Genomic DNA, 26,474 nt, shown 5'->3' on the forward strand with positions numbered 1-26,474 from the left:
TATTAATTATTCCCATGGGTTGGGTTACAGTTTGATCATAATTTTTAAAGTGAATATTGGTTTTTTTTATTTTACCGGTTAGATTTAACATCTTTAGATCTTTAAACAAAATAGTGGTTGCTTCCGACCCTGTATCCAATTCAAATTTTAATTTTAGGCCATTTACACTACCATTTACAAAACAAGGAGGTATTTTAGTTGTAGTTGAATTACAATTATAAACATTATAATAATCATCACTTTCAGGGAATAAGTCTTTTATTGATTGCTCTACGTTTCCTTTATCGTCTGAGTCGTCCTGTGTATCACATTCTAACGTGTTGACCCTACGGTTTTTAGCACACATTCGAAATAAATGTCCACGCAGGCCGCACTCCGAACAGAATTTATCTTTCAATGAACATTCACTCTTAAGATGATTATTTTTTCCACAACAAAAGCATTTGGTTAACTTACCCATAGGTGTGGTACCTGTGGATTCACTCTTTGGCTTATTAAATGATTTATTCCTTAATTGGGTACCTTTCCTAATTTGAAACATACTACTAGTTTGCTCTTCGGCTGGCTCCTTAACCTTTGAATGTAATAATGCTGACTCCACAGTACGGGCTAAAATTATTAATTCCTCTAAATTTTGATTACCATTTTTCAAAAGTTCAAACTTGATTAAAGATGAAAATACACCATCTATTAGTTTTTCTTTCACTTGATCATCATAGTCTTTGAAAGAGCATTTTTTCGCTAATTTTTTTAATCGGATAATGTACTCTTCTATAGTTTCATCAGACTTTTGATTACACTTCCTGAATTCTGCCCTATCTAATGCCACTGAAGTTGATTTTGCATATCTAACCTCTAAAATTGTCAATAATTCAGCAAAGGTTTTCTTTGTAGGTTTCTCCGGCGCACACTTGTGGTTTAGAGTATCGAACACTTTTGGTGTTAATTTTGTAATTAATAACGCTACTTTCTTCTCTTCTGGTACTTCATTTAAAGTAATTAGACATTGCAGCTGAGTCTCGAAGGTGTCAAAATCACGGCCATCGAACGGCTCAATGTTATAAATATTTACGGACATCGTCGGAGGACTTTGTAGCCCTTTTATTTCTGAATGATCTTCACCCAGCAGTTGTTTTACTTCCTCCAATCTAGATCCACTCTTGACTACCTCTCGTAAAGTCTTACGAAGTTCCTCTATTGTTTCTACATCCACCACCACTTGTAACTCTTTACACAGCGAGAGTAATTCGTTTTTTGATAATTTTTGTAGGAAACTGGTCTTTTTGTCAAGAATTTCTCTATAATAGAGGTTTGCGTCCATGGAGTTGTCACGAACCACGCCAATTTACCTCAACGAAGTTGTAGATGGTAACCGTCTTTTTGCACGTATGAATCGTCGCCAATTTGTTATAAATTAAACCACACCACTTATTAAATATTCCTTTAACTTTATTTCTTTGTTATACTATACTTAAAATCTGGCCAAAATGTGAAAACGTTACAAATTTACTTTTTATGTCGCAGACAAAATTTTATAGACAGAATTTACAACCACAGATAACAAATAACATTTTAGTTCGTACACAGATATATAACAGTAGAGCGTTGTCTCTGTCACTCATAGCTATGTGACGTTTTGTCGGTCTCAACGACAGGGACAACGCTCTACAAATCTGCTATCTCCTTCAAAAGGTCGATGTACATTACTTTCTGCCGCGTACTGTACGTAGGTACTTAGTCATACGGACGTACTCGTCTAATGTTCCTTGTAGTCATCAACAATGCACTAACGAATGAGTTTCGCGATTCGCATTTAGTCGCAAGGTGTGCACGTATACTTAAATCGGGACGTGGACGCTCCCGCATCTCACGTTCATGATGCGCAGGTGTGGCTGTAGCTTTATTGATGAAAATGAACTAACTTTTTATATGCCATTAAGGAGTTTCAGTGCCCTCATTTCATCTCCATTACCATTTACCTACCAGGCTCTTGTCATTGTAGGTTTTGAAAATTACTCATAAATACAAAGCAAATAAGTTCAAATTCAACTGTCCTGCCTTGTGCTTACAGAGAGTGAAAAATTACAATGTTCACCTCCCACCTCCGCACCTCCGCGTGCCTCCGCCATTAGAGACGCTCAATAGTATAATATTACATACCCCAAACCACACGTGCTCTAAAAATTTCAACTTCTGACAATTATTTTTGGAAGTAATTGAAAAATCAGTTACCAATTTCGATAGAATGACAAGTGAAACTTATTAAAAAGTTACTAAACAAAAACATAAACCAAACACAAAATAAGTGTGTGTATGTGTGTGAGTGTGTGTTGTGTGTGTGTATGCGTGTGTGTATAAAAATATATTTATCTACGAGATTAATGTCCGTGACTTCATCCATGTGGATATAGGTTTTTAGAAATCCCACGGGAACTTGAACATTTTCTGGAAAGAAAAGAACATCCTAACTTTCAAATTTATATTTATATCTACATGTATATAAAAGCAAAAGCTGACTGACTGACTGATCTATGAACGCACTGCTGAAACTACTGAACGGATCGGGCTGAAAGGTATGCAGCTATTTATTATGACGAGGACAAGGATTTTCGAAAATTCAAGCCCCAAGGGGGTAAAATAGGGTATGAAGATACAGTTATAGTTCGAAGAAGACATTATACGAAAACAATAACATATGACTGTACTTATTTTTAATAGAGCAGAAGTGGAGCTTTCGCTTTGAACATTATTGTGTTTCAATGAAGCAAGCTTTTCAACGCGAACAGCTTTAAAAATGTCAACTCCACGTTACTCTACATAAAATTCCGTGAAAACACCGACGCTTTTATGCTTGGAGAAGCTGTAAATATATCAGAGAGGTCGTATGAATGGGTATATTCGTATCATATATTTTTAGATATAGTACGTATTTAATAGAGTAGGTATTTCACGGATCCGAAAAACAAAAACAGGTACTTTTATTATATTTTCCTGTAAGTGTCCGTCTTATTTACTTTGGCAAAAATAAAGGGTAAAATAATCGCTTTACCCAGAATATACTATTCAATCAAACTTTGAAGTTTTATTGAATCTAAATATAAGTATAAAAGAAAAAGGTGACTGACTGATCTATCAACGCACAGCTCAAACTACTGGACGGATCGGGCTGAAATTTTTCATGCAGAGAGCTATTATGACATAGACATACTTTAAGAAAGGATTTTTGAAAATTCAACCCTAGCGGGTAAAATAGGGGTATGAAATTTGTATAGTCCACGCGGCCGAAGTTGCGGGGATAAATTAGTTAATGTATATTTTTCTATTGTTCCAGGGGGAGGACCCCAGTCTAAACTTCACGTACCGACTGAACCTCTCATCGCTGATCGAGGCGTCCCGTGGAGTGGAGAACCCTAATGTACTCTTGGAGAAGTTCTCCCAAAACAGAAAAGTCGATGACCCGACTAGAGCTTTACTTCTCACCTTTTATGGAATCCTGGTAATCATCGGCGCTGTTGGAAATGCACTAGTGGTTATTTCTGTAAGTATTATTTTTATTATATATAATAGCCTATGTAGGGATAATAAGTAGCCTATGTCACTACATAGGCTACTTTTTATCCCGGAAAATCAAAGTTTTTACGGGTTTTTTAAAAAACCTAATTCCACGCGGACGAAGTCGCAGGCATCAGCTAGTGTTTCATAAACACACTTTTTCCAGCATATTTGTTTATGTGAGTCGGGCCCATAAGTTTCGCGCTAAACGTGGGGTCATATTTTAATTTTCGAGATCAAGAAAGTGATCGAGTCCTAACATTACATAAGTAACACAAATACTTGTAGACCTACATGAAATAAAGTTCTTCATTTCCTTCATTTCATAAGCCAGCCATAATCGAACTAAGACCTACCCTCCTAAAGAAAACATTAGAAAAAGATCGGCATACTCAAAACCATTTCATCATCATCATCAACCGATAGACGCCCACTGCTGGACATAGGTTTCTTGTAGGATCTACCACACGCTACGGTCTTGCGCCGCCTGAATCCAGCGGCTCCCTGCGACCAAAACCATTTATTTACCTGTAATAATTAGGTATATTCCCGCACCAGTGCGCCAGACGGTCAAAATATCGACTTTCAGTAGGTACCTAATGTTTTAGCGAGTTTACTAATATGTTTGTTAAAATCACTAATTATTTATTAGATAGGTACAATTAAATAGCAATTTTTAAAAGAATTTGTTCCACTTCGAGCTAATTTTATACCTTTTAAAGTTATCCAGTTTCTAATTTTCCAACTCAATTATTAGATATTTGCCTTTAAAATATTACGAAAGTCCTTATTATCGTAATAACGACCAATTATAATTTTATCGTTCGTGCGTTTATACTTTATACTTATAATAATAACTTTTATAGTAAAAACTTATTATTATAAGTATAGATTTCGTGTAGCCATGCGTATTACATTCATCTATTATCTAGGTACAGTACGCGGCCGAAAGTAATGTACATCGGTCTTTAGAATGACATTTCGGCTTTGTAGAGTGTTGTCTCTGTCACTCATACCTACATGACGTTTTGTCGTTCTCAACGACAGGGACAGCGCTCTGTAAATCTGCTATCACCTACTAAAAGTCGATGTACATTACTTTCGGTCGGTATTTCATACAAGCTTCCTTACTGAGTGAGTTCTTTGACGTTTGATAAAAAGTAGCTGATTTGACTACTTGTCGTAATCCCTATCTATATTGCTTGAAGGCCAAAATCATCATCACTAATTGATTGATTTTGTTTTACAGGTAGTCAGAAAACCAGCAATGAGAACAGCGCGCAACATGTTCATAGTCAACCTCGCTGTCTCTGATGCCCTGGTCTGCTGCGTTGGCACCCCACTCACCTTGATGGAGCTTTTGACCAAACATTGGCCATTGCCGTCTTGGCCAAGCCTTTGCAAAGCGTGCGGCGCTATCCAAGCTATATCAATATTTGTGTCAACTATTTCCATCACAGCGATTGCTTTGGATCGATATCAGGTAAAATGTAACTTAGCTACTTAAATACACGATCCAACTTAGGTTGGGTTAAAATGAGTATTGGGTATAGACGTCATGTTTCTGCTTAAAAAAATGGTCATCTTAATTATGTGAAAATTCACTGAAGGAAAACATCGTGAGGAAACATGCATGCCTGAGAATTCCCCATAATGTTCTCAAAACTGAGTGAAGTCTGCCAATCCGCTTTGGGCCTGCGTGGCAGACTATAGTCTAAATCTTCTCATTCTGGGAGGAGACCCCGTGCTCAGTAGTGGGCCGGCGATGGGTTGATCATGATGACGATGATGTGAAAATTTGTACGCTATTTCTATCACTGCGATTGCTCGGGATCGATATCAGGTAAAATATTATTGTGTAACTTTCAGGACAAAACTTAGTTAAACACGCGATGTGACGCGTGTTGAGTTAAAATAAAAATTGTGTTTTAGTGCCTATTTTCTACGACAAGAATCACAGTGGCAGCCCGTTTCCACTTGCCATTTGTCGGGCCTGGATTTCAATCGGTAGGTCAATTTTGTAAAAACTTCATCAATCATTATTACAATCTCAATTGTTCTGATTGGCTGAATTTCTGTGACTCTTGTTGCAACAATGCATTGTAATTTGTAGCCAATAGTGAGCGAGCTTCAACCATTTAGAAGTGATTGCGATCGTGACATTGTAGCTGTCATTCTACCGCAATCGAGCAGCTGATGTTCCAGTGGCAGAATATTTTATATGAAGAAGAAAGAAAATAAAGAAAATAAAGAAAATAAAGAAAGAAAAGATAGAAAAGAAAGAAAAGAAAGAAAAGAAAGAAAAGAAAGAAAAGAAAGAAAAGAAAGAAAAGAAAGGAAAGAAAGAAAAGAAAGAAAAGAAAGACAAGAAAGGAAAGAAAGAAACTAAATAAAAGCATGTAAAGAAAGAAAATAAAGAAAACAAACAAAAGAAAATGCATTTATTTGTATATTTATTATAAATGAAGCTATTCAGACATGTCCGAAACCAATTTTGTGTCAAAATGTACTGCGACTGGAACTTCTAATTAAAATCCGGGCCCGACAGCCGACAAGTGGGACCGGGCTGTGATATCTCTTCGTGTTGCGTGATAAAAATATGTTTCTGTTTTGGTTTTATGAAAGTTTTGGGTCTGGCTCGTCAGACATGCAGGTACGTCAGATGTATGTAACCTATATAACTTGGGTAGATAAGTCTAACTTTTTTCTTGGTTTTTGTGGAGAATTTTGCTTCGATTCGCTGCCAATGTGAATCTACGCTAACAGAGTTAAATAGGGGATAGTGGAAAATCCCAGCACACTTCTCCTTTTCGTCACATAAATTAGGTACGCTAATATTCATCCAGCTCTAACCAGTGTAATCCCCAAGTCTATATAACTTCACAACAAATTAGTTCATCTCAATATTCCACTATACTGTTTAGATCTGTTCACTTGTTTATGCTTATAGTTTGTAATATCTCTACAAATAGACTGTTCCATTTAACTTTGAAGTCCGATATCGATTTGGTTTCATCGAAAATAGTTGTAGCTAGGTAAGGTCTCAGGGGCTCAGCAGTTGTTTTTTTTAATAGAGATAGCTAGCAACCGAGCAGGCGGGTCACCATGCAGGCAGGCAGGCCAGCAGGCCCATAAACATTTGCAGCACCAGAGGAACTACTGATGCGTTGCCGGCCTTTTAGGAATTTTTTGGTCCGCTCCCTTGAATAACCGCATGTTGTAATCTAGTGGGTACACCGCCGTTGGGAGTTGATTCCACTGTTTGCATGTGCGTGGAAAAAAAAATCTGGCACAACGGACGGTCGAAGTGCACCAGACACCCAGGTGGTGAGAGTGAAATTGATTACGGTGGCCCGCGGTGCGGTTGCAGGAAAACGAGGGCGGAATGAGGTCAAAAAGCTCTTCAGAGCTCTCCCCATTATAAAGGCGATAGAACACGCATAGAGAGCTTACGTTGTCTGTGTTGTCGTTCCTAGCACTGAAAAGATCAGGTACTGGAGGCATAACGCATACATTGCATAGGTCCGGGAGGTTGTGATGACGTAACGCGAGAGCTCAGTGATTCATATACTTGTGACCACTGTAACCCAACATTAAAGACAACATTAAAGATCCGGATTCAAAAATACCTTGAACATGTTAAGCTAAGTCAGCTTTGCCAAGACACTTGCACCATACTTATAATGTTAATTAGAGCCTCAATAGCTCAACCGGTAAAGGAGTGGACTTAAAACCGAAAGGTCGACGGTTCAAACCCCGCCCGTTGCACTATTGTCGTACCTACTCCTAGCACAAGCCTGACGCTTAGTTGGAGAGGAAAGGGGAATATTAATCATTTAACATGGCTAATATTCTTCTGAAAAAAAAAAAGAATGTGTATACATTCGCAGCAAGTCAATTTCTGCAATAGAACTTGCCAAACACTCCTGCGATAACTTTTGTGCAAGAAGATACTTGTAGGTAGGTAATTACAGTACTGTACTTATAGTAGGTACAGTTGGATTAGGAAAAAAAGAATACTTATTCCTAAAAAATGTCCTAATTTTGGAAATATGTAGGTCACAGGTGAAGAGCAATCGAGATGGGATCCTGATCAAATACGTCTTACTTTGCATGACATTGAAATATGTCAGGTTCCAAACGAGTGTTTATTTAAGTTAATTGGATTCAGGATTTATATTCGTCTAGGTTGAGAGTCAATTACTTTACTTATCCTGGTCCGAGAACCCGTGGGAAAATTTATACAGGTGCTTCTGTCTTCCTTCTATGCACGATTCCGCACTTAGGCGTTTCCGTCTGTTGTGCATATAGTGCCCAAAGTCGTCGCTCCAGCGATCAAAATTCACTTCAGAAATCTAGCAGATGCTTGATAAAATAAGGAAATTGTTAAATAATTTAGTTTTTCTAAGTTACATCTAAGTGGTTAAGGCAAACTAGATTTTCAAGGTGCCAGCAACAAAAAAACAAGGTTTTTTTTTAAAATGAAACTGCTGAACTGATGAAACTTATGGTACGACTATGGGTCATTTTTATTGCCTGAAAATCTGTTTTCTGTTTTATCTTCTGAAAGGTGTTCCACATCGAATTTAATGTGAATTACAGACATTTTTTAATTTTAAATAAATAAGAAAATCCGGAACCCGCATATAATTTGCCGTGAGCTATGGGCATCAGCTTTCCCCTCCACTTTTAGTATTACCTTCAAGTTAAGAGTGAATAGACATCTTCTAGGCAAGCGCGCTCCAACTTAGGCTGAATCATCACTTGCCAGCAGGTCTGATTGCAGCCCAGCGCTAGTCTATAAATCCATACTAATATTATAAATGCGAAAGTGTGGCTGTCTGTCTGTCTGTCTGTCTGCTAGCTTTTCACGGCTCAACCGTTCAACCGATTTTGACGAAATTTGGTACAAAGATAGCTGCATCCCGAAATCCCAAAAAATTGAAGAGTTCCCACAGGATTTTAAAAACCTAAATCCACGCGTACGAAGTCGCGGGCATCAGCTAGTTTAAAATAAACGTTCAGCTTATCAAGCACATTCTCAGAATAACGCACGGGTTCTCGGACTATCCCGTTTATCTGCACACTTCTACGATTAATCTTCTTGCGATTTATTTATTATCGTCTCTCTACACGTATATAAAGCAGTCTCACTACTGACTGAAACAGTACGTACACAGATATACTGAAGTAAAACTTGGCAATTATTCAGCGTGATAAAATATTCCTTTTATGGAGGACTGGGTGCATATTCAGGTGGCGCAATACCGTGGCGTGTGGAAGGCTATAGCAAGAGACCTATGTCTGTGCCTATGTTCAGCAGTGAATGACTATTGGTTAGATATGATGATGATGATGATGAAAAACTCGACGGTACCTCGACGACCTCCCTTGCGCAGTGGTAGGCGCTGTGGTCTTATTAGTGGGAGGTCTAAGGTTAGATTCCTGACAGGGGTTTGGAAATTTATAATTCCTAAATTCCTGGTCTGGTCTGGAGGGAGGCTTTGGCCGTGGCTAGTTACCACTGTACCGGCTAAGCTGTGCCGCCAAGCGTTACGGTACGATGCTCTGTAGAAACCAATGGGTTTAATAAAAACTTCCATACCCCTTCCGTTAGCCCGCTCCCATCATCACTTACCACCAGGTGAGATTGCAGTCAAGGGCTAACTTGTAGTTGGCTATAATCTCTATGGAGATTGGCCGCCGTGACCGATATTCGATCGATTTTGTATGAACTCTATTATTTATCAGTTTATCATTGAAGAGTTCGTGTAATGAACCGAATACCCAAACACTAGAGAATTGATAACGCCACTTCATAATGCTGATAGCACGGTGGTCTATTAAACATGGAAAAAATGTTGAGCAAACTATGACACATTGTAATTGAAATTTATTATCCTCACTTTGTTTTTACAGGCTTTTTTTTATAATGAAAATATTACAATAAAACTTAAAGCTAGCCTTATCTTATTACTATACAAATCATGCCCGCGTGGAATAGTGCCAAGAATACTGGCTGCATTTCCGCGCTGGACAGCCAGGCTGATCCGTTGCGCAAAAAATGAGCCAGCCCTTCTGTCACCAGATGAGGCTATTAATCGCGGTGAAATGTCTCGTAAAAAAAATTTCTCCACGGCAAACGGAAAAAAAATGTAACTTAATGTAACAGGCTTTTATTGAAATTAAAATGTTAGGTATATATTTTATGATAGTGTTTTTACCTACACTTCAAGTGCAAAGTGTCGCGACTAGATGGCGTTAACAGTCGCTTCAGTACTGAGTGAACGTATACATATCACAAATTTCGTCACTGGCAGCAAGCGAACCGTGGCCTAGCGGTCAAACCGTACCTGAAGACGTAGGTTCGAAATTCAAATCCTGCCGGTTCCGCAATTTTTGTTATGTATTAATTGTACTCCGTACAAAATGACTCCTCACGCGCCATTTTAACTCTGTGTCAAAAGTCATGTCAAAAGTACTGTTCACCTGTAAAACAAGGACTAAAATCTTTCTTTTGACATGAAATTTGACAAAACAAACAAAAAGTTAAAATGGCGCGTGAGGAGTTAAATTTTACGTTACGATATTGTTATACCCTATCGTTTCGCATCGTACCCCATCGTAACCGAATTTGTTTCGAACAACTTAGAAAGTACCGTATGGGTTCGAAACTAGTCGGGCTAACGTCGACTACACACGTGAGTAAAGCCGGGACAGATATTATTTAGAATGGAAATCACTCACGGTAGTTTAAACGCTAAAATAACTTAGAAAGTCATGTAAATTGATATAAAGAAGACGGCAAAAAGTTAAAACAATATCAAAAACTTCTTTGCCGGAAAGCGAATTAAAATGTCGTAAATCATTGTGATAAGAAAAATGAAAATGAACCCTCATCCATACTAATATTATAAATGCGAAAGTGTGTCTGTCTGTCTGTCTGTCGGTCTGTCTGTCTGTCTGTCTGCCTGCTAGCTTTTGACGGCCCAACCGTTCAACCGATTTTGATGAAATTCGGTACAGAGTTAGCTTATATCCCGGGGAAGGACAGGCTACTTTTCATCCGGGAAAATTGATGAGTTCCCACGGGATTTTAAAAACCTAAATCCACGCGTACGAAGTCGCGGGCATCAGCTAGTTACAAATACAGTAACAATTATTTTTGTTTACAGTTGATCGTGTACCCGACGCGCCCTGGATTGCAGACAATGGGAGCTCTCGTCACAATGTTCTTCATATGGGTCACAGCATTCACCCTTGCATCACCCCTCTATATATTTAGAAGCTTAAAAACCCACACAGTTGGTATATTAGGCTTCGACAAGATACATTTTTGTATCGAAGACTGGCCTTATGAAAAGGGACGGGCTAGCTACTCTCTATTTAGTTTAATATTCCAATATGTTGTACCAGTTTTAGTAGTCGTGATGGCACATGTACAAATCCATAGAAGGCTTCGTGGACGAAGAAGGACGACTAGGAAAACACCTGCAATTCTTGTAGCTATAGCAGTAACGTATGTGATAAGCTGGCTGCCATTGAATGTTTTCAACTTAGTAGCTGATTTCAGTACACAGCCAATTCTAGAAGAGCAACCTTTGACAATAACGTACGCGATATGCCATATGTTCGGGATGTCTAGCGCAGTATCCAATCCATTGCTTTACGGGTGGCTGAACGACAATTTTAGGAAGGAGTTCGAAGAGATTCTATGCTGCTGCAGGATAAAAGGGCCATTGAGGAAGAACATGAGGGCTAATAATAGAAAAATGGAAACAGAGCTAACTGCGTTAGCTCAGTTGGAACACACGGTTACTTCGAATACGAAAACTTCACAATGCTCCCAAATTTTCTGACTAAAGTCTTGTTTCAAATAGCAAGAAACTATTGAAATGCAAAGCATTTGAACTTTTTTTTATTAGAGCTGAACTTTTTATAGTGGTCATCGTGACTAGATGCTCTTGGTGTTAATACTTACTTACTAAATATTCTTCTTATATTCTTGCGTTCTGAATATACGCATAAATATTCAGAACGCGGAACGTACTCGCCATATTATTTGCTTTATTTGTCAACTGTCATGTCAAAAGTACAGTGCGACAAGGCTCTTTTGCCGCGTGGCAAAAATTGGAACTAATGTTGTCGTCAAGTGCCCCCTTTGTTCTTATTTGAATAGTCTAAGCCTTTTTTCTCCAACAGCGCGCCCCTGCCAATGTCATTCAAGTGCCAAAAGAGCCTTGTCGCACTATACAGTTTAATTAAGGACTAAAATGGTACTTTTGACATGACAGTTGATACATAGAGCAAATATGGTGAGTGCGCTCTCAAAATATGCACTATGCGCGACAGTCGCGTTTTTTTTTGTAAATACAAATTGACTCCGATTCGATTGTCACCCGATTCTATGCCGCTAATTTGAATTGCACGCTTTCAAGTGGCATGGCGGGATTTTACATTTTGGTTAAATGCTCGTTGTAACGCGACTAACGCGACGCACGACGCGATGCGTTTGTCGCAGCTTTATAATAAAGTTCTTGTACAGTGTAACGGTGTATACAGTTCCTCAGTTTCATTGTTTGTTGTTGATATCTGTTATTATAGCTGTGTCCAATGTAAATACGAGTATATTATGTAGATCTTCTATTAGTTTTAAGTCTGAAATAAGTTCTGAACAAAAAATAACGGGGATTTACGTTTTATTGAGCCCAAAACGTAAATCACCAGTTATCTATATGAGAATGTGATTTAAGCGATTTAATTGTAACTTTTTTAATAAAATAAAATATTACCTCAGCATTGTTTCCTTTTTTATAGCTATCTATAATCAAGAACAGAAAGTCAATAAATTAAAATATTATAAACGAGATGATACCCGTGACTTAATCCGCGTGGATTAAAGTTTTTTACAAATCCCATGGGAACTTTTTAATTTCCGGGATAAAAAGTAGTTACCTATTTTATATCCGTCCCCGACATGCGAGCTATCTTTGTACCAAATAAATGCTCTGCCCGACTACGTCCACTTCGATATAAGTTGATAAAAATCCCGTGGGAATTAGTTGCTTTTCTGGGATAAAAAGTAGCCTACGTCCGTCCGTCCTTGGGAATTTGGGATGCAAGTTATCTCTGTATAGGAAGAGAGCCGGTACTAGGAATATCTACCCTCATTAGATAATTTTATATTTCTAATGCGGGATCTTAGACCAATATCAAATATTGTCAAACTCGGTTAAACAGATAGGCCATGAAAAGCTAGCAGACAGACACATTTTCGCATTCATATAGTATTAACCTGGAACCTATAGATTTAGAAGATGGTAGGTATACTTTTTAGGGTTCCGTACCTCAAAAGGAAAAACGGAACTCTTATAGGATAATATACCCTCACTTTGTTGTCTGTATGTCTGTCTGTCTGTCTGTCGGTCTCTCGGTCTGTCAAGAAACCTACAGGGTATTTCCCGTTGACCTAGAATCATGAAGTTTGGCAGGTAGGTTGGTCTTATAGCAGACATTCGCGGAATAATCCGAAAACCGTGAATTTAGGATTACATCACACAAAAAAAATTCAATTGTGGTCATGAACTAGTAATTATCATTTTCAATTTTCGAAGTAAGATAACTATATCAAGTGGTGTATTATATGAAAGCGCTTTACCTGTGCATTCTAAAATAGATTTTTATTTATTTTTATGCATCATAGTTTTTGAATTATCGTGCAAAATGATGAAAAAACTGGCCAAGTGCGAGTCAGGCGCGCGCAATGAGGGTTCCGTACTACAGTCGTATTTTTTCGACATTTTGCACGATAATTCAAAAACTATGATGCATAAAAATAAATAAAAATCTGTTTTAGAATGTACAGGTGAAGACCTTTCATATGATACCCCACTTGATATAGTCACTCACTTCGAAAGTTGAAAATACTAATTAGTAGTTCATGACCACAATTTAATTTTTTTTGTGTGATCTAACCCTAAATTCACGGTTTTCCGATTTTTCCCCAAATGTCAGAGAGCTATAAGATCTACCTACCTGCCAAATTTCATGATTCTAGGTCAACGGGAAGTACCCTGTAGGTTTCTTGACAGACAGACAGACAACAAAGTGATCCTATAAGGGTACCGTTTTTCCTTTTGAGGTATGGAACCCTAAAAATACGACTGTAGTACAGAACCCTCGTTGCGCGAGCTGACTCGACGTTCCCGGTTCCGACGATCGAGGCGCTTAAAGGCTGGTAAATTGCTCATTCGCCTCACAAAATAATGGTAGCAAGATAGTGGGAAAACAAAAATCAAAAACTTTTGTTTCAGCAAATCATCATTGCTTAAACGACGGCGAGTGCTCTAAAACAGATCCAACTGTTCCGGGAGTCCTATTGTAAATTTAATTCATACAATTCCACAGTAATATAAAGGTGTATTTTTCATTCCGTTTGACGCTTTGACGTCAAGCGCCTACGCATTGAAAAGAGCAATCAGCATCTCGCGCGTTTCACCATGCTCCATTCTGTAAACAACAAGTAGGTAAATTAAAAAAGTAATTTAAAAAGTTTTCAAAAAAAACCCGCACTTTGTACTACATCTTTTTCAGCACGTATAACGACCGTCCTTCTTTCGACTTCACAGCGGACGAAGTCGCTGAAGTTTACAGAAGTTTTTTACGGATTCGTTTCGTCAGCTGTTTGCAGGGTTGTTAGGTACATTAAAGTTTTAAGCAAATTCTCCTCGTATCAGTACTCGCTTATAATTATTTGGCCCATCCACACATCTACACATATACAACATCTACATCTACATCTACAATAAAAAGACCGGTAAAGCGCAAATCGGACTCGCACACGAAGGGTTCCGTACCATCGTACAAGATATTTAGCCGACTTCCAAAAAGGAGGTGGTTCTCAATTCGGCCCGTTTTTTTTTCGACATCGATATTTTCCAGGTTTTTGGACCGATTTGCAAATATTTTTTTTAACCTGCAAGTTAATGACGGAGAGTCTTATCTATATTATGTGATTTAATAAACTATGCTCACGAACACATTTTTTTTAAAAATGGTAACCACAAATTCATGTTTTTAACTAGAGTTTCAAGGTCAACGGGAACTACCTACCCTGTAGGCTTTTCTTGACAGACACGACAGACAGACAACAAAGTGATCCTATAAGGTTCCTATTTTTTTTGAGGTACGGAACCCTAATAAGATAAGTAGTTACGTACTTCTCCAATCATTGCAGTTTTCGTACTCTAGTTCACAGTAGTTGCTGAAAGTTTTATAAATGCCGTCATAATGCCGTGCACACACTTTATTCCTCCTGAAAAAGTGCAAACATTTGATTTGTCATACCTACTTAATCCATACTTCGATACTAATTAATATTATAAATGCGAAAGTGTGTCTGTCTGTCTGTCTGTCTGTCTGCTAGCTTTTCACGGCCCATCCGTTTAACCGATTTTGATGAAATTTGGTGTAGAGATAGGCTACTTTTGATCCCGGAAAATTAAAGAGTTCCCACGGGATTTTTGAAAACCTAAATCCACGCGGATGAAGTCGCGGGCATCATCTAGTAGTAGATATAATATTACGGCTCAATAAAGATACTGTCAAAACGGCTCTTGCCACCGTAGACTTTGAGCCGGCAGGGATTAGTCGGGATGATGGCAAGAGACCTGGTAGAGAGATGGATTGATGCTGGTTCCCTGGGCGGGGGCAGGCGCTAATGTGGGACGCAACGTGCGTTGACACATTGGCTTCGTGTCAAAATGAGTCAGCCCTTCTGTCATTAGATGAGGCTATTAATCGCGATGAAATGTCACGTAAAAAATTTTTAGCACTAAGACTCCATGGCCCCAGGGTCTCCTTACAAATTCAATTCAAACAGTTGACCATCAAAAAGTGTAAAATAGTACCCAATTTGAATAAATAATTTGACTTTGATTTTGACTTTGACTTACTTGTAAGCAGGTGGACACTGGACAGTCGTTTATGAAGACGACACAACCCCGGTCAATAAACGCCGATTTTCTAAACACGGAGTTTTTAGGGTAGTACCTCACTCTAGCCGGCATAGTCATGTTCTTATTTACGTAATATCCATTGCTTTTTAATATGACTGCAATTATACAATGTTTTTAAAAGCTATTTTTCTCATTGATTTACAAATACTCTTTGCAATCATATCTTTTAAAAAATGTTTACAAAAAAATAAGATAACATAAATATTCCTAAAATAAAAATACAGTTAATATAATTAATCTGGTGGGAGGCTTCAGCCGTGGCTAGTTACCACCCTATACCGGCAAAGCCGTGTCGCCAAGTGATTTAGCGTTCCGGTACGATGCCGTGTAGAAACCAAAGGGGTGTAGGAATAAAAAAAACTGCCCTACCCCTTCTAGGTAAGCCCGCTTCCATCTTCGACTGCAACATCATTTATCACCTGGTAAGATTGCAGTCAAGGGCTAACTTGTATCTGAATAACCGATGCAATGTGTAGATGTACCAAAACTAACGAGTTTCGTAGTGTGATAACCATGGGAGATTAAATAATTTATTTAAAACTCCATTGTAACAACCCTACAAACAGCTGATCCCGGAAATGAACCCGTAAAAACTTCTTTGAACTCGAAGGACCGTTTGAACGGTTTGAACTTTAGTCTAGTAGCAGAAACATTGAAAAAACCGGCCAAGTGCGAGTCAGGCTCGCGCAATGAGGGTTCCGTACTACAGTCGTATTTTTTTCGAAAATACTAATTATTAGTTTATGACCACAATTTAATTTTTTTTGTGTGATGTAACCACAAATTCACGGTTTTCAGATTTTCCCCCAAATGTCAGCTATAAGATCTACCTACCTGCCAAATTTCATGATTCTAGGTCAACGGGAAGTACCCTGTAGGTTTCTTGACAGACAGACAGACTGACAGACAACAAAGTGATCCTATAAGGGTTCCGTTTTTCCTTTTGAGGTACGGAACCCTAAAAATTTATGGCACTAACTATTTAGTAGTACATACTCATTAAATTGTCACGTGATTTATCACACACGCTGTGTATAATATCGCACTGGATTCGATATCTGGACTGGAATGCCACTAGAATTGTGTGAACTGGCCTTAATAAACGGTAAAAAATACGACAATATACTCATATATAAAGAAAAATAAGAGTAAATAACGTAACACCATGTTCTTACGGAAAACTGAAGGTAACATATTGTGTAAGAAATCAATAATCATAAAACCAACGCGTTCTGATAAGGACATGTATAATATCATGCATGGATAATAAAATATTGGAAAAGAATACGCTTAGAATGTATTGTTATACGCGTATAATATTATAGGCGTGACGTTGTATTCTTTATGTTGTTTTTATCTCTTTTGTGTTTTTGTTTTTCCAAATAGCCATAGCCTAGTGGTGAAGACGTTGGCCTGCGACTTGGGGAGTTCGATCCCGTACCTACGCAACTTTAACTTTTCAGATTTCAAATATTATGAGCGTCACTTTAGCGGTGGCGGAAAACATTGTGACGGAACCTGCATACCTGAGAATTACATAATATCCTTCATAGCGCTCTCAAAGGCGAAGTCTGCCAAAACAGGTAGAACTGTTTTAGAACATTATGGAGCTGGAGAATTCTCCCGCATGCAGATTCCGTCACATTGTTTTTCTTCACAGCAAGTGCTATTTAGGCAAATGCTTAAAACGGGCATAATTCCGAAAAGTTAGAAGTGCGAGCCTGGAGTCGAACCCCGCTCGATCTGTTGCTCCGTTGCAGTGTGATTGAAGGACAAATCAACAAACCAACAAACAAACACACTCTCGCAATTATAATATGGCTAAAATAATACATATCCCGAAAAATATTACCCTCCTGGTGCAATCGGGTAAGAAGGTCTTTAAACTGTTTACTCCCTAATTGGTTACACTATAAATCACATCACAGGAGTCAGACAAAAGGGTTAGGTACCTAATCTATACAATTAAACAATTATTTATAGGATAATTAATTTAACGTTCAATTTTCCGCATAACGCCCAACAATAACAAACAGTGATAACAGACAAAACCTGGGGGAATTACTTTTCTTTGTATGTACAGTGTAAGGTCCCGTAAAAGACCTCTGCAATTTGCAGTTATAAAACTCATGCATAGCACTTAACAATATCGAAACAAAGAGTATATTTACTAAGCAAATAGTTTTGTAACTGGAAATTTATATTACTAGCTAGTCCGATATAAATATGCAGCGAGAGGACAGTACGGTATCATTCGAAGAAGCTATTTGTTTGAGATAATAATTAATTCAAATTAATAAATAAGTGAAAATGAAATTCTCCAAGATTTTCATCTTTGTGTTCGCCTGCTTCATGGCTTTGAACAACGTGAGAGCAGCGCCTGAGAATTTCTTCAAGGAATTGGTAATTTTTTTTTTATTTTAACAAATATTTTTAGTGCTTTTAATTAATTTTATAAGTAACTAGCTGACCCGCCGCGGCTTCGATCTAGTGTAATTTAAAAAATCGGCGTGGAGGTAGAATTTACAAAAATTGTAAACATGTATTTCTTCATTTGTAATCAAAAACCCAAAATAAGAGTTTTCATGTTATGTTATGTTATTTCATGTCATTTTCAAGTTATTTCAACTTGAAAAATGACGGACTCTCACACAAACTTCCATCCCCTATTTAACCCCCTTGGGAGTAGATCTTTCAAAAATCGTGATCGTGTATTCTTAACGGAAAGCCTAAATACCAATTTTCATCGATGTAACTTAAAAAATGACGAACTTTTATACAAATTTCCATCCCTTATTTAACCACCTTAGGGGTGCAAATTCCAAAAATCCTTTCTTATGGTAGGGCTCTATCTTAACATGAGTGCCACAAGTTGCGGTGCGTTTTAAAATCCGCTTTGAATTTTAATCTATCAAAATCCGGTGCGGAAATAATTCCGCAATGCGCGCACTTCTATTAGTTCTATAGTTCACAGGTTTTGCGGGGAAAAAACGTACGGTTCACCGTGGTGCGCGCTAGCTCTAAATGATTTGTTTCTTTTTTCTAGGAGAGAGCTGGCCAGCGAGTTCGAGATGCCATCATCTCAGCCAAGCCCGCAGTGGACGTGATCAGCGACGCTCAAACCGTTTGGAAAGGAGGAAGAGACTGAAGATTTCTAGAATTCAAATTTAATCCTTAATGTGTTACTATGAAGTCTTAATTATGTATTTCTCAATATTTTATGTGCCTAGGTACTCGTACCATAAGTCAATAAATGTGGTATTATTATATAACTGATGTAAAGCTTTATTCTTCTTTAGATATATTTAAACTAGCTTATGCTCGCGACTTCGTCCGCGCGGACTACACGAATTTCAAACCCCTATTTCACCCCCTTAGGGGTTGAATTTTCAAAATTCCTTTCTTAGCGGATGCCAACGTCATAATAGCTATCTAGATGCCTAAGGGAAACGCCCAGTCTTGACCAAATTCATCCATCAATCAATTAAATAGGTATTACATGAATACTAAAAAACCGGCCAAGTGCGAGTCAGGCTCGCGCAACGAGGGTTCCGTACTACAGTCGTATTTTTTCGAAGTTTTGCACGATAATTCAAAAACTATGATGCATAAAAATAAATAAAAATCTGTTTTAGAATGCACAAGTGAAGCCCTTTCTTATAATACCCCATTTGATATAGTTATCTTACTTCGAAAATTGAAAATTCTAATTATTAGTTTATGACCACAATTTATTTATTTTTGTGTGATGTAACCACAAATTCACAGTTTTCAGATTTTTCCCTAATGTCAGCTATTAGACCTACCTACCTGCCAAATTTCATGGTTCTGGGTCAACGGGAAGTACCCTGTAGGTTTCTTGACAGACCGACAGACAGACAGACAGACAGACAGACAACAAAGTGATCCTATAAGGGTTCCGTTTTTCCTTTTGAGGTACGGAACCCTAAAAATCACATCATTTAAGTACTACAGTCCAAGACCCTATTCTATGTATGTAACTTAGTCAACAAAGGAAAATAAGGCAAACCAAACTACCAAAAATTCAATCGATTTGCGATTAGAAAAAAACATTAATTTATAAATAAGTTAATTTATTTAAATTACGAATGCATTTCGGTGGTTATCACAATTAGCGGCTCTGTTGATATGACCATAAGGTAAATTATCCTTTGGCTCCCTTGATGATAGACTGAGCGTCTCCTATAACTTTGATTGCTGGACCGGCTTTGATGAGACCGTCTCTTACACGCTGTCCGAGTTTTTCCTGCAAAGTAAAACATAAGAATAGTTAAAAACTTACTCAATAAAAATATTGTGAGTAGATTAAAAGATCTAAGTTAAAGTTAAATTTATTATAAACTAGCAGACCCGTCCTGGCTTCGGCTCCGATGGAACTTAGAAAATCGGCGTGGGGGGTAGTTTTCAAAAACCCTGAAATTGGTATCTATGTATTTTTTCTTTTGTAACCGAAAACCCAAATGTCATTTTTTATGGAAATAACTTGAAAAATGACGGACTTTCATCCCCTTTTTAACCCCCTTGGGAGCAGCATTTCCAAAAATCGTGAAACAAGTATTTTTTATTCTTAACCAAAAGCCTGAATACCAATTTTCATCGATGTAACTTTAAAAGTGACAGACATACATGCAAATTTCCATACCCTATTTACCCCCCTTAGGGGTGGAATTCCGAAAAATCCTTTCATAGTTGATAGGTACCTACTCTACCTACTTACAAAGAACAGATCCTTCAAATTTCATGTCTCTAGGACCGACGGTTTAGGCTGTGCGTTGATATTATAAGTCAGTCAGTCAGGACTTCGAATTTTATACATATTTATAGATTTTATTTTTCTAAGGGCCAGTTTCATTATGAGACTGATTTGGTACCTAGGGTAAAAAGTTACTGTCAAAATTAATTTACTCTTTTAGGATTCCGTATTTCCAGAGAAAAAATCAGATCGAACCCCCGACCTCAGATTAGAAGGCGGACGTCCTAACCACTAGGCTATCACAGTTACAAAAAAAAGTGTTATTCAAAAAATATTGTGGAGAGATACATACCAGTTTCTTAAAAGGCCTGAATTTAGGCGCAGGACTAGCTGCAGCGAACGCCAAAATGATAGCGAGGAAGATGAACAAAACCTTACTGAACTTCATATTTATACTGCAATTCTATACTTTTCTATTGAATGATAAATAATCACCGCTGTGCGGATTCAGAATGAAGTTTAAAACTCCCAGTACAACCTTTTATACGTACTCCTGATATTTCTTAGACAAATATAAAAATCGATTTTATAAAATGTTACGTAGAGAAATATCACTCTTGTTCCGAAATTAATAAAGTTCACGACGTCGTGATTCAGGTGTTCATTAGATTCTGGTAACTCGCGCGAAGTAGTGTAATGTGAAAGCTTTCTTTAAGTTTTCCAAAGCACAGTGATTCCCCGCGAACTTGAAATGGCGTGAAGTTTTTTTTGCTTCTAACGATGCATCTTCCGATATTCTTGAGATTCTTTCTCTCTGCGTCACATTCCTCATTTCTAAGGGTTGAACTAGAGATGTTTTGGAGGTTCGATTCCGATTCCGAAAGTTCGGAACTTCCGATTGGTTACTTTCGCACCTTTGATTCCGATTTCGGTCGAATATTCTGATGCTGCTTAACTTAACTACTAGTAGGTAGGTACCTACTGTTTAAGATTTTAAATTAGATTTTTTTTATTTTCAACGCCCAGGTATACACCTACCAGTATCTACGTATTACCTATTTTTTTAGACTTAATTATTTTCCTATTACTGGCATAATCCTTGAATAATGATAAAATAGATTGTAGATTTAAAAAATACTGAAGAGAAAAGCAAGTAATTACTGATGAGATACTTAAAGATTTTATTTCAAAGTGCAAGAAAAACACGATAAAAATAATATAACATCAGAATAAATAAAATACAATAGGTATTCTGAACCGGTTAATGAGTGAGATAGACTATTTTGCAACATTTATATGATGTGTGTGATCTACTTGAAAATCAGTACCCTTATTATAAATGCGAAAGTGTGTTTGTTTGTTGGTTTGTCCTTCAATCACGTCGCAACGGTGCAACGGATTGACGTGATTTTTTGCAAGGGTCAAGGATGAAGACCTGGAGAGTGACATAGGCTCCTTTTTATCCCGGAAAATCAAAGACTTCCCACGGGATTTTTAATAGGCATACTTGCGCCGCTTGCCGTTTTCAGCCATTTCTGCTGCGGCTCCCGGTCTTGATGCTGTCTCCCTAAAATGACACGGGGCCAATGTGTCAACGCACGTTGCGTCCCACATTAGCGCCCGTTCACGTTTCCAGGGAACCAGCGTCAATCCATCAGGTCTCTTGCCAACATCCCGATTCCCGACTAATCCCTACCGGCTCAATGAGCGCAGGAATGTATCTGGTGGCAAGAGCCCTTTTGATCGTATTGTGATCTACTAAAGATTTTTAAATTAAAATACGCAACCCTAAATCCATCCATCTTTTCCGTGGGGTAATCCTCATGGATACCACCACACCCGGGGAGGCACGGAGGTTACGTCGGACTCTTACTGACTAAAACCCCACGATGTTCCACGCATCACCTGGTGGCTGGGCTACGGGGCCTAACATTTGTCATCATCATCCATCATTCATCCTGATCCAAGTAATCCTTTAACTGCGATCTCTTCTGATGGTAAATGATGATGCATCTAAGACGGATCACGGAAGTGGGCTAGCTTGGAGACGTATGGAAGTTTAAAAAAATAAAATAAAATAAAAATCTTTTTATTCAAATAAACTTTTACAAGTACTTTCGAATAGTCGGATGCATCTTCCACTGGTTCGGAATGCCTTTCCTACCGAGAAGAACCAGCAAGAAACTCGAAGGTTGCTCTTTTCAAATATTTGATAATAGGTACAAGATTATGCCATGTATAAAAAAGTATTTGCAGTCTTGTGCGTTGCTGGAACGAGCTGCATGTCAAATCCACGCTCTTTTATCATTTAGATAATCTTCAATTGTGTAATATGCTTTTTTCAGGAGCATATTTTTAATAGATTATTTAAACTTGTGCAAAGGTAAGTCCAAAATAGTTTGCGGGATTTTATTATAAAAGCTGGTTATATCCAATTATAAAGGTTTTATTAATCCCATACCGTATCAGATCACCAGATCGTACCAGAACGTTAAATTGTTTGACGATACAGCTTTGCCAGAAGGATGGCAACTCACCACGGGTCAAGTCTATCATCAGACCAGACCGTAGACGATTTAAAAATTCCCAGGTATAAAAAAGTAATTTCGGCATTTCCGAAAACCCCGAAAACTCCCATTTATAAGACCACAGCGCTTGCACCACTGTGCCAGGGAGTTAGTCAATGTAGATTGTAAGTATAGTTCGCGGCAGTTTGAGATGGCAATCTGGGTATGAGGCGGAGGGACACCCCGCACACCCGCACGACACCCACGCTCGCCCGCATCGAGTTAGCGCGGGGGATGTGTGGGTGTGCGGGGCGTTCCCTCCCCCATTGCTATCTCAACCTGTCGCGTACTATACACATCTATGCTTTCCACGTTTGGTATTTGAGTGATAAAAAATCTAGGTATTTGACCGTGACCAAATATTTATAATTTTTATGATATTTTTTTTATCTACACTTCAAGGAGTAATTTTAAATACTTAGGTAGGTAGGTACGTATCAAAAATTGCGGAACCGGCAGGATAGATAACCAAATACCTAACTAAAATTCATCATCATGATCAACCCATCGCCGGCTCACTACAGAGCACGGGTCTCCTCTCAGAGTGAGAAGGGTTTTGGCTATAGTCTACCACCCTAGCCATGTGTGGATTGTTAGACTTCACACACCTTTTAGAACATTACCTATGCACAACTCTCGGGCATGCAGGTTTCTTCACGATGTTTTCCTTCACCGTTAAAGCAAGTGATATTCAATTGATCAAAACGCACAACTCCGAAAAGTTAGAGGTGCGTGCCCGGGATCGAACCCCCGACCTTCGATTAGAAGGCGGACGTCCTGACCACTAGGCTATTACAGCTCGTATTTAAAAGTGTACTGCATAAATTATATTCCTCTACTAGGAACAATAGCTAATGAAAATTTGCCTTCAAGGCATTTGCATTTAGTATACTTACCTACCTACATATTTTTAAAAAGGGATCAACGGCCAAGTGCGAGTCAGACTCGCGCTTTGAGGGTACCCACTCGGGTTTTTTTTCGACATTTTGCACGATAAATCAAAAACTATTAGGTATACATAAAAATAAATAAAAATCTGTTCTAGAATGTGCAGGTAAAGCCCTTTTATATAATACCCCATTTGATATTATGATTATCTTCCTTTGAAAATTGAATAATACTAATAATTTTTTCATGAACACATTTTAATTTTTTTTGTGACGTAACCACAAATTTACGGTTTTCGGATTATTTCCTTTATTTGTGCTATAAGACCTACCTATCTGCGAAATTTCATGATTCGAGGTCGGCGGGAAGTGTGGTACTTATATATTATTTTTAATTTATTTTTTTTAAATTACTTTTAAAAAGTAATTTTAAAAGTTCAGTTTATAACTAAGTAATGTGACGTAGATATTATAGTAAAGCTTAAAGGGGTGATTAAAATAGAGTAATAATTGATTATTTTTAAATATATTTGTAAAATAAATAATACTTTTACAATAAATGGCATGAATTATTATGATAATTTACAATTACGAGTATTCTTAATTCTTAATATTACATTTTTACAAATTGCTTATTATTTATACACTATTGACTTTGGCGAGTAAATGCTGATTGAGAAACTTAGAATTAGCTATGTTGATAAATTAAACATTATTGCTATGGGAATAAGGTTGTTTATCCTTTGTAGATTGTGGCTGCTTGGCCGACGACCTGAACAGCTGGGCCGGCCTTGATGAGACCGTTACGAATGTTTCTGCCTACTTTTTCCTGTAAAATAAAAACAAAGAAATATTATTAGGTATTAGTCAATAATTATGAGTCACTATATTATTCCTACTTAATATTATATAATACTTATAGTTAGGTAGTAGGTCCGTATATAAAACACTAGACGATGCCTGAGACTTCGTACGCGTGGATTTAGTTAGTATTATTAAAATCCCGTGGAGAAATCTTTGATTTTCCGGGATAAAAAGTAGCCTATATTTGTCTCTGGGATACCTTATTACAAGCTACGCTCATCCACGTGGGTTGGATTTTTTTAAAATCTCGTGGGAACTCTTTGATTTGACTTGATTTTCCGGGACAAAAAATCCTACGTCCGTTCCTGGGGTAGAAGCTGCCTACATCTGTACCAAATTTCGTTAAAATCCGTTGAACGGATGTGTCGTGAAAAGCTAGCATACAGGAAGACACACTTTCGCATTAATTATAAAATTAATATTATGGATACAGATATCAGCCTAGGTTAAGACGTCAGGAGGTCGGGGTTCGATCCGGAGCACGCACCTCTAACTTTTCGGAGCTATATGCGTGTTTTGATGGAAAACATCGTGAGAAAACCTGTATTTCCGAGAGTTCTGCATAATGTTCTCAAAGGTGTGTGAAGTTTGCTAATCCGCACTGGGTAAGCGTGGCGGACTATGGCCGAAATCCTTCTTATTCTGGGAGGAAATCTGTGCTCAGAAGTGGGCTGGCGATGCGTTGATCATACTGATGGATATATAGAAGTTTTACTTACGATTCTCTTGAATAACTTCCACTTAGGGCTTGGTGCTCCAGAAACCGTGGTCAAAGCCATGATGCAAGCGAACAGGATGAAGAAAATCTTGGCGAAGTTCATATTGATAATTTTTTTTTTAATTATTTAATTAATTACTCAATACAAGACCCAAATGGCTGCTTGCGATGATGTGATGAGTCCCGTAGCATACTCTTTATATATTATGCAGAAAATACAAACTTAAATATGTGGTTGCGAAAATTAGTGTACAGAATTATGAACTCTATTATTTCAAGTATATGAGTCATTATAGTTGGTGATGTAGGATTGTGGCGGCAATACTAAATTGGTTACTTGATAACGGTACGGAGTCTGGAGGGAACTCCCTCAGTTTGTGGTAAAAGTGATTCCTCCTTTGTGTGTTTTGTGAATTAAAACTGTTCATAAACGCTTCCGTATGTACAGTTTTTTTGCGTATGATGGATTATGGGGCAGTACCTGACTTATGACGTACAAACCAATAGCTGTTTAACCGATTAGGTAACTAAAAATGTTAACGAATAGGTTGGTAGGTGGTAGGTAACTGAAAAGCTTTTTTTAGTTTGATTTTTAAATAATAGTAATTGGTTAAATATCGTTTCGACGAAATTGGTAACACATTTTGACGACGTCCCTGACGCAGTGGAAAGCGCTGTAGTCTTATTAGTGAGTGGTCCCCGGTTCGATTCCTGGTAGGGATTTGGAATTTTATAATTTCTAAATTTCTGGTCTGGTCTGGTGGGAGGCTTCGGCCGTGGCTAATTACCACCCTACCAGCAAAGCCGTGCCGCCAAGCGATTAAGCGTTCCAGTACGATGCCGTGTAGAAACCAAAGGGGCATTGGTTTGTTAAAAACTGCCATACCCCTTCCAGGTTAGCTCGCTTCCATCTTAGACTGCATCGTCACTTACCACCAGGTGAGACTGCAGTCAAGGTCTAAATTGTATCTAAATTAAAAAATTAAAAAACCTTTTTCGGATACTTCCAATAATAATTATTCCATAATCATCATCATTATTAATCGATACACGTCCACAGCTGGACATTGGTTTCTTATCGGGAGTTCCACACTCCATGATTTTGCGCCGCCTGAATCCAGCGGTTTCCTACGACTACGACTCATCTAATATGGA

At 38.0% G+C, this 26,474-nt stretch overlaps 3 protein-coding genes and 1 long non-coding RNA gene across 6 annotated transcripts in view; 2 read left to right on the top strand and 2 right to left on the bottom strand.

The window, feature by feature from the left end:
- NPFR (Neuropeptide F receptor) overlaps positions 1-12,348 on the top strand; it is a 49,431-nt gene extending 37,083 nt beyond the window's left edge. Inside the window, exons 2-4 of the mRNA XM_034981410.2 lie at positions 3,332-3,538; positions 4,802-5,035; positions 10,728-12,348. Of these exons, the coding sequence (XP_034837301.1) occupies positions 3,332-3,538; positions 4,802-5,035; positions 10,728-11,411 (1,125 nt within the window). The 3' untranslated portion in view covers positions 11,412-12,348. The remainder of the gene's footprint in view (positions 1-3,331; positions 3,539-4,801; positions 5,036-10,727) is intronic.
- Positions 12,349-13,994: 1,646 nt separating this feature from the next.
- LOC117993621 (uncharacterized) lies at positions 13,995-15,963 on the bottom strand. Its single transcript, XM_069506747.1, has 4 exons — positions 15,939-15,963; positions 15,503-15,664; positions 14,772-14,855; positions 13,995-14,061 (listed from the first exon to the last, which is right to left on the bottom strand). The coding sequence occupies exons 1-4, from the start codon at positions 15,961-15,963 to the stop codon at positions 14,030-14,032; spliced, it is 303 nt and encodes a 100-aa protein (XP_069362848.1). The 3' UTR covers positions 13,995-14,029.
- A 1,867-nt stretch (positions 15,964-17,830) lies between these two features.
- Positions 17,831-18,845, top strand: LOC138404020 (uncharacterized). Its single transcript, XR_011238121.1, has 2 exons — positions 17,831-17,972; positions 18,616-18,845. It is a non-coding gene; the product is annotated as an uncharacterized lncRNA (long non-coding RNA).
- Positions 18,846-19,651: 806 nt separating this feature from the next.
- LOC138404056 (cecropin-like) lies at positions 19,652-25,716 on the bottom strand. Of its 3 annotated transcripts, none has more exons than XR_011238158.1 (2): positions 20,636-20,776; positions 19,652-19,836 (listed from the first exon to the last, which is right to left on the bottom strand). XR_011238158.1 is itself a non-coding variant. In XM_069507029.1 (2 exons), exons 1-2 carry the CDS (start codon positions 25,420-25,422, stop codon positions 19,735-19,737), a joined length of 204 nt encoding a protein of 67 aa, XP_069363130.1. In that variant the 5' UTR covers positions 25,423-25,515; the 3' UTR covers positions 19,652-19,734. The 3 variants fall into 3 exon arrangements, 1 of the variants encoding a protein (XP_069363130.1); XM_069507029.1 differs by lacking the exon at positions 20,636-20,776 and adding an exon at positions 25,321-25,515; XR_011238157.1 differs by lacking the exons at positions 19,652-19,836; positions 20,636-20,776 and adding exons at positions 24,245-24,566; positions 25,321-25,716.
- Between the last annotated feature and the right edge of the window lie 758 nt (positions 25,717-26,474).

Source organism: Maniola hyperantus, chromosome 24, assembly GCF_902806685.2.
Source record: "Maniola hyperantus chromosome 24, iAphHyp1.2, whole genome shotgun sequence".
Taxonomy (NCBI): domain Eukaryota; kingdom Metazoa; phylum Arthropoda; class Insecta; order Lepidoptera; family Nymphalidae; genus Maniola; species Maniola hyperantus.